The sequence below is a fragment of the Podarcis filfolensis genome (genome assembly GCF_964270895.1).
Source record: "Podarcis filfolensis genome assembly, chromosome: 2".
NCBI classification, from domain to species: Eukaryota; Metazoa; Chordata; class Lepidosauria; order Squamata; family Lacertidae; genus Podarcis; species Podarcis filfolensis.
The window spans coordinates 55,070,282-55,082,878 of NC_139605.1; the positions used below are offsets into that span (position 1 = coordinate 55,070,282).

At 48.4% G+C, this 12,597-nt stretch overlaps 1 protein-coding gene across 4 annotated transcripts; it reads right to left on the minus strand.

Moving 5' to 3' along the window:
• Window positions 1-628: 628 nt before the first annotated feature.
• Window positions 629-8,503, minus strand: INKA1 (inka box actin regulator 1). 4 transcript variants are annotated; one of them, XM_083603644.1, is made up of 2 exons: window positions 8,275-8,503; window positions 629-1,593 (listed from the first exon to the last, which is right to left on the minus strand). In XM_083603644.1, exons 1-2 carry the CDS (start codon window positions 8,323-8,325, stop codon window positions 724-726), a joined length of 921 nt encoding a protein of 306 aa, XP_083459770.1. In that variant the 5' UTR covers window positions 8,326-8,503; the 3' UTR covers window positions 629-723. The 4 variants fall into 4 exon arrangements, with proteins under 4 accessions (XP_083459770.1, XP_083459771.1, XP_083459773.1 ...); XM_083603645.1 differs by lacking the exon at window positions 8,275-8,503 and adding an exon at window positions 7,780-8,133; XM_083603647.1 differs by lacking the exon at window positions 8,275-8,503 and adding an exon at window positions 2,177-2,788.
• Window positions 8,504-12,597: the final 4,094 nt, after the last annotated feature.

The window sequence follows — 12,597 nt, forward strand, 5'->3', positions numbered from 1 at the left end:
ATCTCCCTTGATGGAAGCATAGACTGGTTCTCCGACTGGCTGCTTTTCAACAATTGTACTGAAATCTAGCACGAAATGTTCTGCACCATTTTATCAACCTGAATTAACTATCTTAGGAGTGTAGCTTCTGCTCCTTCCAGTTTCAAGTTGACACAATGAGAAACTAAAAGAAGAAGAAACTCTGTTTTAGCCAAGCCTGCAAAGGAAATAATCTTTACATTTGAGGACCACACACAGCAATAATTCTCTACATCAAATCCCTCAAGAGTTGCAATTGCACTGACAGACTATCCTGTATTTCAAACTTCATGTTCTCCAATAATCGAAAGGTACTATACTGATATTTGCCAGACTGATTTGAGGTCTGTAGTTTAAGATAGGCCAACCCATGTCAAGGAATCAAAACATGACATACCGTTATTCTCAATTTCTGGGGAAATACTTTGGGCTGAAAGTTCATTGTTCCTTGCCTTCTTATATTTACTCACGTTATTACATTGTCATTTTAAATGATGCTTCCGCTACAGACAAGACTGGATGTGTTGACTTACTTGGGGTTGACTCTGAGAACAGCTAAAATGTAGTTTGGATCAAGCAATGCCATTTACATGCACACACACCAGACAGATTTAATGTAGAAAAAAGACATTTATTTACAGACAACTGTAAAAAATATAAATCTGTTCCATTAAGAAAACGAGCATTAAAAAAAGAGAGGCAAGGCTAGATGTAGCCAATCACATCATTGCAAATGATTGGCTGCCGGCTCCGGCAGTTCATGAGGGCAGCAAAGCTGCTACAGTCTGTGGAAAGCTCACTGATGTTGGCGTAGGACTGGTGGAAGTAGGGTAATGGAGGTTGCCCTCCCAGACCTGCGGGGCAAGAGAAACGCTTGGTGCCGTCGGGGTCCTGTTTGGCCCGCTCCGTGCGTGAGATGCCAGCCAGCCTGCGGCGTACATTGCCAGAGAGGTTGAGCAGGAAGCCGTGGGGTTTAGCCAGCCAGCGCTGCAGCCGCCCCCGTTCCCCACTCTCCTCAGGCAAGTCCATCCAGTTCTCAACCAGGTCAGCAAAGCAATTGTCCCCCAGCACTAATGGCTGCCGGTTGCGGCTCTGTGACAAAAGGGACACGGTCCAGTCCCCGGCGTCTGTGGGCTCGACATCCCGCCACCGCTCCAAGCAGGCATCTGAAGCAGATTTGGGCCTAGGCCTCCTGGCGGGTGCCCGGCGGCGCAGAAAGCCCCCCGAGGAAAGCTTGCTGGCTCGCAGGGGTGGGGGCCCTTCCTCATCCCGCCAGCTGCTCCCAGACACTTCAGAATAGCCCGAGTCAAACTCTAAGCTCCGCTCGCTGCTCGGAGGAGAGAAGGCAACCTCTTCCTCTACGGCCGTCTCCAGGCAACAGGCAGAGTCTGCTTCCGAAATGGCAGATACCCGTGGGCTGGTACACTGCTTTGGGGAAGGCATGGCGGAGAGTGGCCTCATCTCCTGGGGGTCCAGTCGGATGTCTCGGTCGTGCACCCTCTTCAGGTCGTGGAGGGTCCGCATCATGCACTGCATCTGGCCCTGCAGCACCTCGCTCGACTCCTTCATGCACAGCTGTGAGGGGAGAAGACACACACATGGTCATCTTCCTACCACTGTCACCAGCACAACATAATAGACGATCCATTGCCCATAACATTGTGGGGAAATGGCACAACACAAAATTGCATTCAGATTGGAGCCTTCAAACATACTTCAAGCAGACTGCTACATGCCCACTGCAGCCTACTTCAGAGTATACTTGTATAGGGTTGTACTATTAGCCCAAGTAGATTTAATCCTACCCAGAGAGAAAGCCCTGTGTGGATCATGAGTCCAAATAATTCAAAAGGCAGAAAACTGGAGGATCACTGACTGCTGAAAAATGAGTTCCTGACCCCGCATGACCCAGGCCTCCTCAGGCAAAAATCAGATCATTTGCTTGAATTAATGCCAATGACTGTCCTCTGCCTCCACACATCTATTCTCTGGCTCCCCGGTAACATTATTAGCACTGCGCACTTGTGTCCCACAAGCAGCCCTCTGTTGCACTCAGCTTACCCAGCCCAGGAGCCCAAGCTTCTCTCTCTCTCAAGCCCAGCATGTGCCAGCGTTTCCAAGGCCTGCCGAATGCCACGAGCCTCCTTGCAGTTTTTACCTTGATGTGTGAGGGGCACAGATCTGACTTAGCCTAGGTGTGGAATTGGGAGCTGGAGCCGCACGCGCAAGCCCTTGCCCCGTCTCGTCTCGGCAGGCCCCCAGCCCCGAGGCAGAGCTTTTCGGCAGCTCCTGCACGTTCCAAGCCCATCCCCGGCTGTGCAAGCAGCAGCTTGTTGCAGCGAGTGAGCCGCCCTAGCCAGCAGAAGATGACACACAGAGGGTGTGTTGAAGTCTCCAGGTATTGCACAAGCAGTCCCCGTCCCCCGAGCCATGCAAGAGGAGGGAAAAGCCGGGAGAGGAGGCCACAGAAATGTGAGGAGTAATCAGCTGGGCCTGGAATGGGGGCAGGTATTAATTTGCAGCAGTTTAAACAAGGGTGTGAAGTTCAGTTGGGAGCTATAACAAGTGTTACAATCCTGCACCCCTTTCACCCAGAACCACCTGGGGGGTCTCTCGTTATTGTTTTCTGTCGCACAGAAGGAGGGCAGGACATCCAAGCAAGCCAGAATGATGCAAACCATCTTTTCAGGAAGGACCATAGCTCCATAGTGGAGCATCTACTTTGCTAGCAGAATATCCCAGGTCCAATCCCTGGCATCTCCAGTGACTCCCTGGAGAGTCACTGCCAGTTAGTGTAGACAATACTGAGCTAGATGGACCAGTGATCTCATTCAGTATAAGGCAGTTTCCTGTGTTCACTTGTAAAAGAAAATCCATAGGAAAGCAAGGGGTGCATATGCTCAGTCTCCAACAGGCAAACATATTAAATAGTGCCAGACCCCTCCCAGGGGCTAAGGGAAATGTGGGTCAGCATGAAAGAGATGGTCAGAAGTTACTACAGGGTCCCTGTGTGTGTTGGAGAGAAATCACTGCAGAAAGAGATGCATATAAAGGCAGATTTCTCACAAGCCCACAAATGAACCCTGGTTATCCCTAACAGTTGAAATGTGCAGAGGTAAATGTTCAAATGCTAAGGCCACCAGAGTCCTGGTATCTTATTTCTTCTTCCGCTCTGTTCCTCCAGGCCCACTTCCTGTCATTTTCTAAAGTCTCCATGGTTCAGCAAACAGCAGTGCCGTAAGGAGTCCCCATGGCCCCTCCAGGCAAAGTAGTGGACAACTGATTTAGTGGGTCCGATGGTGACACAGCTCACAATAGTCCCCCAGTGGCTGGGCTGAAAACCTGGAACCCATCAAGACGTCTGCTTTGGGTTAGGCCCCAGTCGCAATTGCAAGGCTAACCATGTGAGCCATAAAAAAAGAAGGGGGGGAAGTGCCCATAGATCATCTCTTTCCTCCCCCAACTCCTATGCATAACACTTCCTGTCAAGGAAAAACACAAACTCCTTTCTTAGGCACCGCATCAGATAAACTCTATTTACACAGCGACGGTTAGTCAGCCGTTGATGGGATTTTATGAGAGGACAACCCCCTATCTGAACACCACACAGGTTAGGAAACAACGGTTGTTTCAGCGCTCAGGAGCAGCTGCAAAGAGATGGAATTCTTCTGAGTCAGTATCACACATGCACATAGGCTATGACTCAGTATGCTCCCCCAAGATTTGAAACCCTGTCCTGGGATCTGGCTAAAAGATCACACTGCCAACAAGCCAGATTTATACTAAGTCAGATTCATATCAAGTCATTTATACCAAGTCAGGTATACATAGCTCAGTATTGTCTTCACTGACTGGCAACATCAAGGTTTTGGATAAGAGACATTTCCAGTCCTACCTTCTGCATGCAAAGCGGATGCTCTACCAACAAGCTATGTCCCTTCCCAAGCAGTATGTTTTCCCTCTAACCTGTGGATCAGGCCCATAAGTTGCAATTCTTGAGAGGACCAACTCTTTGACCCACCCTGTGCTTGGTGTCTCCTCTCTCTTCCTGCCATGCCTCCTCCTTTTACCTGAACCACCGCCATTGCATCTCTGGCCAGGAAGCAATTGTGGAAGCATGCATTCCAGTTGCCTAGCAACCACTTAACTTCTACCTCTTCTGGACCAGTCAGGATGATTAATTGGGGGTGAAGGAAAAAACAGGACAGCACATGGGTGCTTGATGCCTTCCCAAGACCGACATCCATGGCCAGCTATGGGGAAGGGCCATAATTCAGTGGCAGAGCATCTGATTTTTCAGTTTCAATCCCCAGCATTTCCTGGTAGGGCTGGGAAATATACTGCTGAAGCTGCTGGATGGACCAGTTACGTAATTTGGTATAAGGCAGCTTCCTATGTTAATGTCACATCGCCTGGCTGGACAAGTTTGGGAAGGAGTAAGGGGAAGAAAGAGCCAGGTGGCCTCTTGAGCATTCATGACTGCAAAGCCCTGGAGCCTCTTATGTACTGCCAGTCAGCACAGACAATTTCCCAGGCAAGGCCTCCAGATGCCAGAGGAGAACTCAAGAAATTGATCCACAAGCTTAGCACATCCAAATGGAAGACTAATGGCTCCATGCAGGTCGGCTCCACTAGGTCTGTTGCCGCTAGACCATCTCTGAGCAATCAGCTGTTTGCAAATGCCTTGAAGTCAAGTTTAAAAAACAAGATTCCTGCAAAACGTTGCTTCCCTCCGGCAGCCGAAAGGTGTCGGATTTCCAAGTTCAGCATTAGCCATTTCAGCCCTCACGTTTATTTATCTATTTTCAATACGTATAAGGCACTCTTGTTCTGTTTTTCAGCAGAAGCTTGAATGATTTAAGACTTGATGCTTGGTTTTTGTTGACGTTATTTTATTATTATAACAGTGGTACCTTGGTTCTTGAATGGCTTAGTTGCCGAACAAATCGTTCAGTTTTCGAACGGTTTCAGGAGTCAAACGGACTCCCAGAATGGATTAAATTCGAGAACCAAGGCACCACTGTAGTTCTGTCAGTTTGCTATCAGCTGCATTAATCTTAAAAGGCAGGCTTGACACCTTCCCCTGAATTTCCACAAAATACAAAGACTACATAACATCTTTTGGCAGTGGGTTCCAAAGATTATGAGCAATCATGAAGGTCCTGCTCTTAGCTGTTGCAGTTATTAGCTACAAGCCCAGAGCTTGTTGTCCCACTCTTAAATGGCATGCAGCAGTCCTGAAGGAAGGAAAGGGGTATAGAGAACCGTGTGGCATTCCAGATGTTGTTAAGACTGCAACCTCCATCAGCCCCAGCCAGCATGGCCAATTCTCAGGGGTGATGGGAGTTGTAGTCCAGCAACATCAACCCTATGGGTCTCAGGATGTGTACATCTCGAAAGGTTAAACTTTAACCATAAAACTTCAAACCGTTATAGGCGGCGCCTTTAACCGTCAAAACCAGGGTTGGGCCCAGAAGCAAAACAGCCAATGCTACACTACAGGGAAAAAAGCTTTTATTTATTTAGGAAATTCCTAAACCATACCTTCATCCAAACATGGAATCCAGGGCAGTGCACATAAGAATTCCAACTGCCAATACAATACAGCAAAACAAATTTCCATTACACATACAACCTCCCTTCATCACAAAATACAGAGAATGCCTTTCAGTGATGCATGCTGGGATAATGTCCACGGCCTACAAGCTTCAACCAAAAAGAAACATTGGGGGGGGGGCACTGCAGCAGCTATCACACATATCTATAGTGGCCTGATTTTCAAAACAAAATAATGCTGCTGAAAGCCTCACAGTATGGCTTTTGCAAGGGAGCTGCCATGCCCCTTATAAGGACGGCATTCATAGTGTCTGTCAAAGTGCCCCTCCCTGATATAAATATGAAACAGAGACTGCATTAAGCTTTCTAGAGACTTTCATCTTTCACAACAGCCTCATTCAGAGTTCAGTAAATACACTGGGGAGGGGACACACACCAGCTTCACCCTCGCACATACTATGGGTTCCCCACACTGATCTTCCAGGGTTCTAAAATGTATGGGGATGGCGACAGGAAGTTCCCCTTGTCAGATGATCACCCTCCAACTTGTGGAGACCAATCGATTGACAGGACAATGGGGAGGGAGAAAGCCTGCCATGTCCCCCCCCCATGTGTTTACTGAACTCTATCAGAGAAAGTCTGAAGAGAGCTGACATCTGCTGGCCTTCTGGCTCTGACTCAGAGGAGAATTCAATAGCTGAACAGCTCAAAACTCCTTCCATCATTACATCACTTCCTGTATGAGAACTGCCCCTCTCTCATATTGTTATGCAGAACAATTTGGATGGTCCACATGGATCCTGTGTGTTTTGGCATACTCAGGTGTGTATCATCTTGGAAAACCATGATTCCTATTCAAATATGATACAGAACTCTATCTGTCTTGGCTGTGTTTCTTTCAGGATTGTGAAGGAGATGCCACAGTCTAGGAACACCCTGATTTTGGGGAAGAAAACCCACCTAACATCGCTCTTCAGTGGTCAAGCTCAGCATTTCCTACTGGGATGAGAACAAAGAGGGTGTGGAACAATAGAGGCAGCCAGGGCAGAATACTGGCCCAGTTGGGACATGGTACCATTAGCCAGCTGCCAGGACTCCAGCAAGGCCCACCAGTGCTGATTCCTGAGCTAGGCCCCCTGAGGGTCTTAGGCCATCATTTTAACTTCCCACAATGCCCTGAAACCTCTGCATTGGGACCACTGCGAGCAATTTAAAATGGCAGCCGGCAGATGCTCAGTGCTTCCAGGATAAACTCACCAATGCATGAAGAGATCCATGAGAGGAGATTTACTCAAAGGCCCCTCCAGTTCTGGAGCTGACTCTAGTAGACTCGCATCATCAGAATATCAGGGAAATCTCAGAAACTATTCTAATCTGGCATAAGCACGAGACTTCACATGTAGACTTCATGCAGCCATTTCTTACACAGAAATAAGGGTGCATATAGAAAGCCTAAGCCCTCTCCTTCCAGACACACAAGACACATCCATAAACCATCCAAGTTCTCTAGAGTGGCAGAATCTTCTCCAGGGACTGTTTACAATTTGCAGTACCCAGACCGAGCACTAGAGGGTAAGCCCCGTGGATGGCCTTGTTTCTAGAAGACCGCAGGATGCCCAACAGGGAGAGTCCTATTCCCTCTGTCCACCACAAGTAACAGTGTGAAAGTGAGCTGGGCTGTTCAAATGAGAAACTTCGAAAGCAAGCCTTTCCTTTGTCCATAAGCAGGTATCTCCATTCATGGGAGATTTGCAAAATTCTATTTTCAGAGCTGATTCCATATCTTCCTCCTGTTTCATGTTTCCCCCCAAAAAGAAAGGCCAGGGCAGGGATCCTTCTTGTCTGACGCTGCCTCCCGCCTCCCTCTTCAGCACGCAAGGCTCATCTTCACCCTGCGAGATCTGTTCCAACTGAACCAGGGATCACCCGGGTTCCTCAATCTATTCTGATTGGCAAGAACGTAAGAAGCACCGCACAAACGCGCGCAGAATCCATTTCATTCACTATTAAAATTACCAGACTCTCCCCTTCTGGGATTAGTGGGCACGGATTTCTAGGCGTCCGTTGTGCAGCGTGATGGTCACTCTGAAACATACCCCACCGATTTCCCCAGGGTTGGCACCCAAGTCACTCTGCACGGGATGGACTTCCAACATGCAGCGTCCCCTAGTAGGAAGAGCGCACGACGAGTTCCACGGGACTTACTCCCATGTAGACGCGCCCGGGATGGTAGTCTTAGCGGCAGCGCCGCCGGGATGCCGACTCCTCCGCAGCGAGATCAGGTCTCTGAGGCCAAGGAGGTCACCTCCAGGGACAGCCTTGCAGTGGCATCGGCGCCAGGATAGGGTGACCCGCCACCTCATTAGCCAGAGCGGAGGACGGAACAGCAACGTCTGGCCGAAGAAAGAGGCAACGCGGCGCTGACAGCTCCCTCAGCCAGCCAGGGCGGGACGCAACCCGCACACTGCACACAGGCGCCGAAGCCGCAAGCCCCGTCTTGCTGCGCCGGCGCTTTTCGCGCAGAAGGCTTTCTCCCCGGGGGAACGGCAGGCGCAAGGTAGGCGCGATCAAAGGCACCGCTCCTCGTCCAGGCTGCTTTCTCTCGGGACCCGGAGCCCCCAGACGGCGCGTCCCCTGGCTTCTCTCCCCCCCCCCGCCCACCTCGATCTCCCCTTGCTTCAGGCACCTCCCTGCACTTACCACTTCTGCGCGGAGGTGGCTCACGAAGGCGTCGAGGCGGGCGCTGTGCATGCCAGAGCCGGGGCGCTCAGATGCCTGCCAGCGGAAGGGGGCTGTTGTGTCCCAGGGACTCCAGCGAGAGACCCGCGCGCCAGCGAGGAAAGTTTCTCGCTGTCTGGGCGAGACTCCGACTTTCTCCCCAGCTCAGTCCTGAGCGGGCAGAGCGGCCCGTTTGGTTCGGGCCGAGCCCCGCCCCCGTCTCGCGAGCGGACCAATGAGCGCCCGAGGCACCGTCTCTGCTCCGCCGACAGCCAATGAGCGGGCGAGGTGGGTGCCTGTAACCCGAACTTCCCTGGGTCTTCTGTAATTTAATTAGAGCCCCATATTAGGAGCCAAAAGGTGCTGCGGGTGGAGAGACGGGGGGCCGGCGCAGCAAACGGGCTGTTCGGGGGTCGGGCCCCTTTTGGGCACGGAGCAACTGCCGCTGTTATTTTGCTTGCTACGCTGCTGCAGCCCACCTCCGGCAGGGAGATTGCATGCAGCTGCCGCAGCGCTATGATGGCCAAGCCAAGTCACAAAAGAAACGATTCCACTACTGCACAGCCCTAAGTTCTTTGTTGTCATCGAGCGCGTACTCTCCATATAGGGTTGTCGTCTTTTTTTCCTGGGCAGGGTGCCTGTGCTATTTAACAGTGGAGCAGCAGGCAGAGATCCAACAGGTGATGCTTTCCCACATTGCATGGCCCTAGTAAAAGGCGAAAGATTTATACGATCTGAGGAGAAGCCAGAGTATGGCACTAGGTTGGCACTAGGAGAAGAGAGTGCTAGATTGGATAGACATTTGGGCTGATCCTGCAGACCTCTTACGTTCTCAACTTCTGCCGGCCTTGCTGCTTTTAAAGGCGTAGGAGCCTGCCAGAAAAAGAGATGTCCACCTTCACCATCTATTGGAAATTACTCATAATATGTACTACTTGCTCTTAGATATTTAACAGTGGAGCATCTTAAGGTCTCAAATTTCAGCGGTGCCCTGTGCAACACCCAAATTTGGTGCCTCCCCCCACCTCTCACCTTCCCGTCTCCATCAGAGTTACAGCGCCCCCTGCAGCACCCCCTAAGCTCAGTGCTTAGTGTGACTGAACTAGTCGCACTTCCCTAAATTAGCCTCTGTACAGTGGTACCTCAGGTTAAGTACTTAATTCGTTCCGCAGGTCCGTTTTTAACCTGAAACTGTTCTCAACCTGAAACACTATTTCTGGGTTAGCGGAGTGTATAACCTGAAGCGTATGTAACCTGAAGCATATGTAACCCGAGGTACCACTGTATTTAGTGTGCCTAATTCTGGGGCATGCTTTTGTGGCAGAGAATATCAGTTTTCTTCCTGTTGTACCACCCATAACAGTCTAGTTTGGCTGTTAATTTCTAAGGGGGATGGGAGTGCTCTAATTGCTCAAGAAGACAACCAGATAAGGGGAAGGTCTGGATGCAGTTATGTGACGGAATTGCATTCTGTACATGCTTGGAACAATAAAATTCCACCTATTCCAAAGCTAAACTGGCATGGAACTCTAGACTAATTTTTTTGAAATCCTCATCTTAGAAGTTTGGCAAGCCAGATTTATATGAAATGCAAAAAAAGGGAGAGAGGTCTAAATAATCATTTTCACAGTGACAAAAATTGCAGATTTTGGGGTTCTAAATGCTTTTAGTTAAGCATTCCTGTCCCAAATAGATATGCACACTATTAGGCCTGTGCCTTGCTGTCGGCAGCTCCTTCTCTGTCTTCACTGTGAAAGATGCATGGAAGGAATCTATGCCTGAACTGGAGGAAAGGAGTCTTTGGGTACTTCCGGCCTGTTGCTATTCTTGAGTGAGATTCAATCACATGCTGAAAAACTCAGGTTGCACAATTAAGACTAAGCTGAGGCTCTTGCGCAACAAACCAATTCTTCAAAAGATCAGACTTTTTTGTGATAAGTGATGGGAAAATGCCCTGGAAACTATGAGATAATGCTTGCATTGACTCAAGGTTGTCGACTTTCTTTGCAAACAAATAACTGCAGAATACTGTGAGCGGTTCCGGTTGCCACATCTCAGAAAGAATACTTTGGTGCCGGGAAGCAGGCAGAAGACAAACAGAATGATTTTGAGGCTGGGATCATTCCACTATGAGGAAAGGTTACAAAATTTGGGGCTATTTAGGCGGAAAGTGAGTAAGAGCGGATATGATAGAGGTATGTAATGATGCATAGTCTGGAGAAAGCAGATAGATAAAAGTTTTTCTCCTCCCCTCAAAAGACTTACCGGTAATTCATTCAAAGAGACTCAATGCTAGGGTATTCAGGACAGACACAAGAAAATACAGTGGTACCTGGGGTTAAGTACTTAATTTGTTCTGGAGGTCTGTTCTTAAGCTGAAACTGTTCTTAACCTGAAGCACCACTTTAGCTAATGGGGCCTCCTGCTGCTGCCGCGCCGCCGGAGCATGATTTCTGTTCTCATCTTGAAGCAAAGTTCTTAACCCGAGGTAATATTTCTGGGTTAGCGGAGTCTGTAACCTGAAGTGTCTGTAACCTGAAGCGTATGTAACCCGAGGTACCACTGTACTTCTTCATCCAGCACATAGTTAAACAGTGGGATTTGCTACCACAAGAGGTATGGTAACTCCCAACTTAGGAGTTTAGACAAGTTCATGGAGGAATAAGGCTAACAGTCGCTACAGGCTTTGATGGTTATATATTACCTCCAGTATCAGAGACAGAAGGTCGCTGAATACCAGTTGCTGAGGATCACAAGCTGAAGAGGGCAAATGCACTCCCGTCCTGCTTGTGGGCTTCTCAAAGGCACCTGGATGGCCACTGTGGGTAAGAGGATGTTGGGTTAGGTGGGCCTTTGGTCAGATCCAGCAGGACTCTTCTTGCCTTCTCGTTGTCTTCTTCAACAACATAAAACTATATGTATTTTTAGTGGATGGATTATGGGTGAAATATGGCCCTTAGTGCTGGGAGCTGGAGCAAATTGCTGGTCCAAAGCAGGGAAAGTGATAGGAATGTGTTGGTAGCAGAAGTACAGATGCCATTGCTCAGTTCTCTTTGCGTGGTACCCACAAGGGTGATAGGATAGAGAACATATATACAGCTCCTTTGCCAGGATAAGCTGAGGCCAGGCTAACTTGACCATGCCAAGCAAAGCATATCCCACTGAAAAAGGAGCTCACTTGTGCAATGCTCCTAAAATCCTTCCACTTGGCTTTCTGTCCCCTTCTGTTTCCAGAACAAAAGCCCTCTTTGCGTCCTTGGTTTTGTCCCACACTTTATATTAGTCTTGTTCTCTATCGACTCCTGACCTTTGCTTTTCCAACTCCACCATCTTCATCTGCCCAAATATCTCATGCTCTTTAACATGATGCCGCCCGTTTCCCCCTATGCATGATGGAACAATAATGACCTGTATGTCCATAGAACTGCCTTTGCTCACATTCACCTTTTGTGACTCTTGTCTCTTTCTGCCATCCTCTTATCTTCCCCGTTGTCTGTTTCTGATTGTAAACTCCTTGGAGCAGAGAACTATGTTATTTATCAACTCTGTAAAGCATCATGAATACTGAGGGTACTCTATGTTTGCATGCATTAAATAACTAACCAGATTCCAGGAGCTGCTGTAGTCAGCTGCTGTATTGTTATCATCATATGCCAGAGTCATTAGACAAGTTCGGTAGATTCCTCTAGTTCTGATTTGGAGCTGAGCTCACCGGTAAAATCATTTCCTTCTTCTGCATCAGAATTCCTGTGATTAATTCCCTTGGATTCCAGTGTCTTCCCTTCCTCTGCACCTAGATTATCCTACCTATCCAGTTGGAGCTATCTATGATGCATACAAACTATACCATTAAAGCACATTTTCCACCTCAAACAAGTCCAGGCACTGTAGTTTGTTAAGGGTGCTGGGCACTGTAGCTCTGCAAGAGAAAAACTACATTTTCTAGATTCTTTTTTTTTGGGGGGGTGCGCTTTGAATGTGCTTTAAAGGGATAATGTGTGCAGTCTTACTCATTCATCCGTATGTCATTTCCTCTATCTTGACCATTCAGGCTAGGAACTTCCCAGACCCTACCTGCCCAAGTAGTTATTTGAGCAGTGCTAAAGCTTGACCTCAATTCAATTATCAGATGCTACCTCAAACAATGGATAATGCACCAGAGTTTTGCATTGCCGGTATTATGCAAATATTTATAACAGCATTAAAACTATCTTTATGTACACATCATAAGCTAGCTTTAAAATAATTAAGTAATCCTCATAACAGAAGAAGGCATTCACCTGAGAATTCTGGAAAACTATGTAT

What these genes read in the sequence shown, in the direction of transcription:
- INKA1 (XM_083603644.1), bottom strand. Translation starts at nt 8,325, where the DNA reads ATGCACAGCGCCCGCCTCGACGCCTTCGTGAGCCACCTCCGCGCAGAA. An exon ending in GCCACCTCCGCGCAGAAGTG is followed by an intron (nt 1,594 to 8,274) that starts GTAAGTGCAGGG and finishes CTCCCCTCACAG; the next exon opens with CTGTGCATGAAGGAGTCGAG.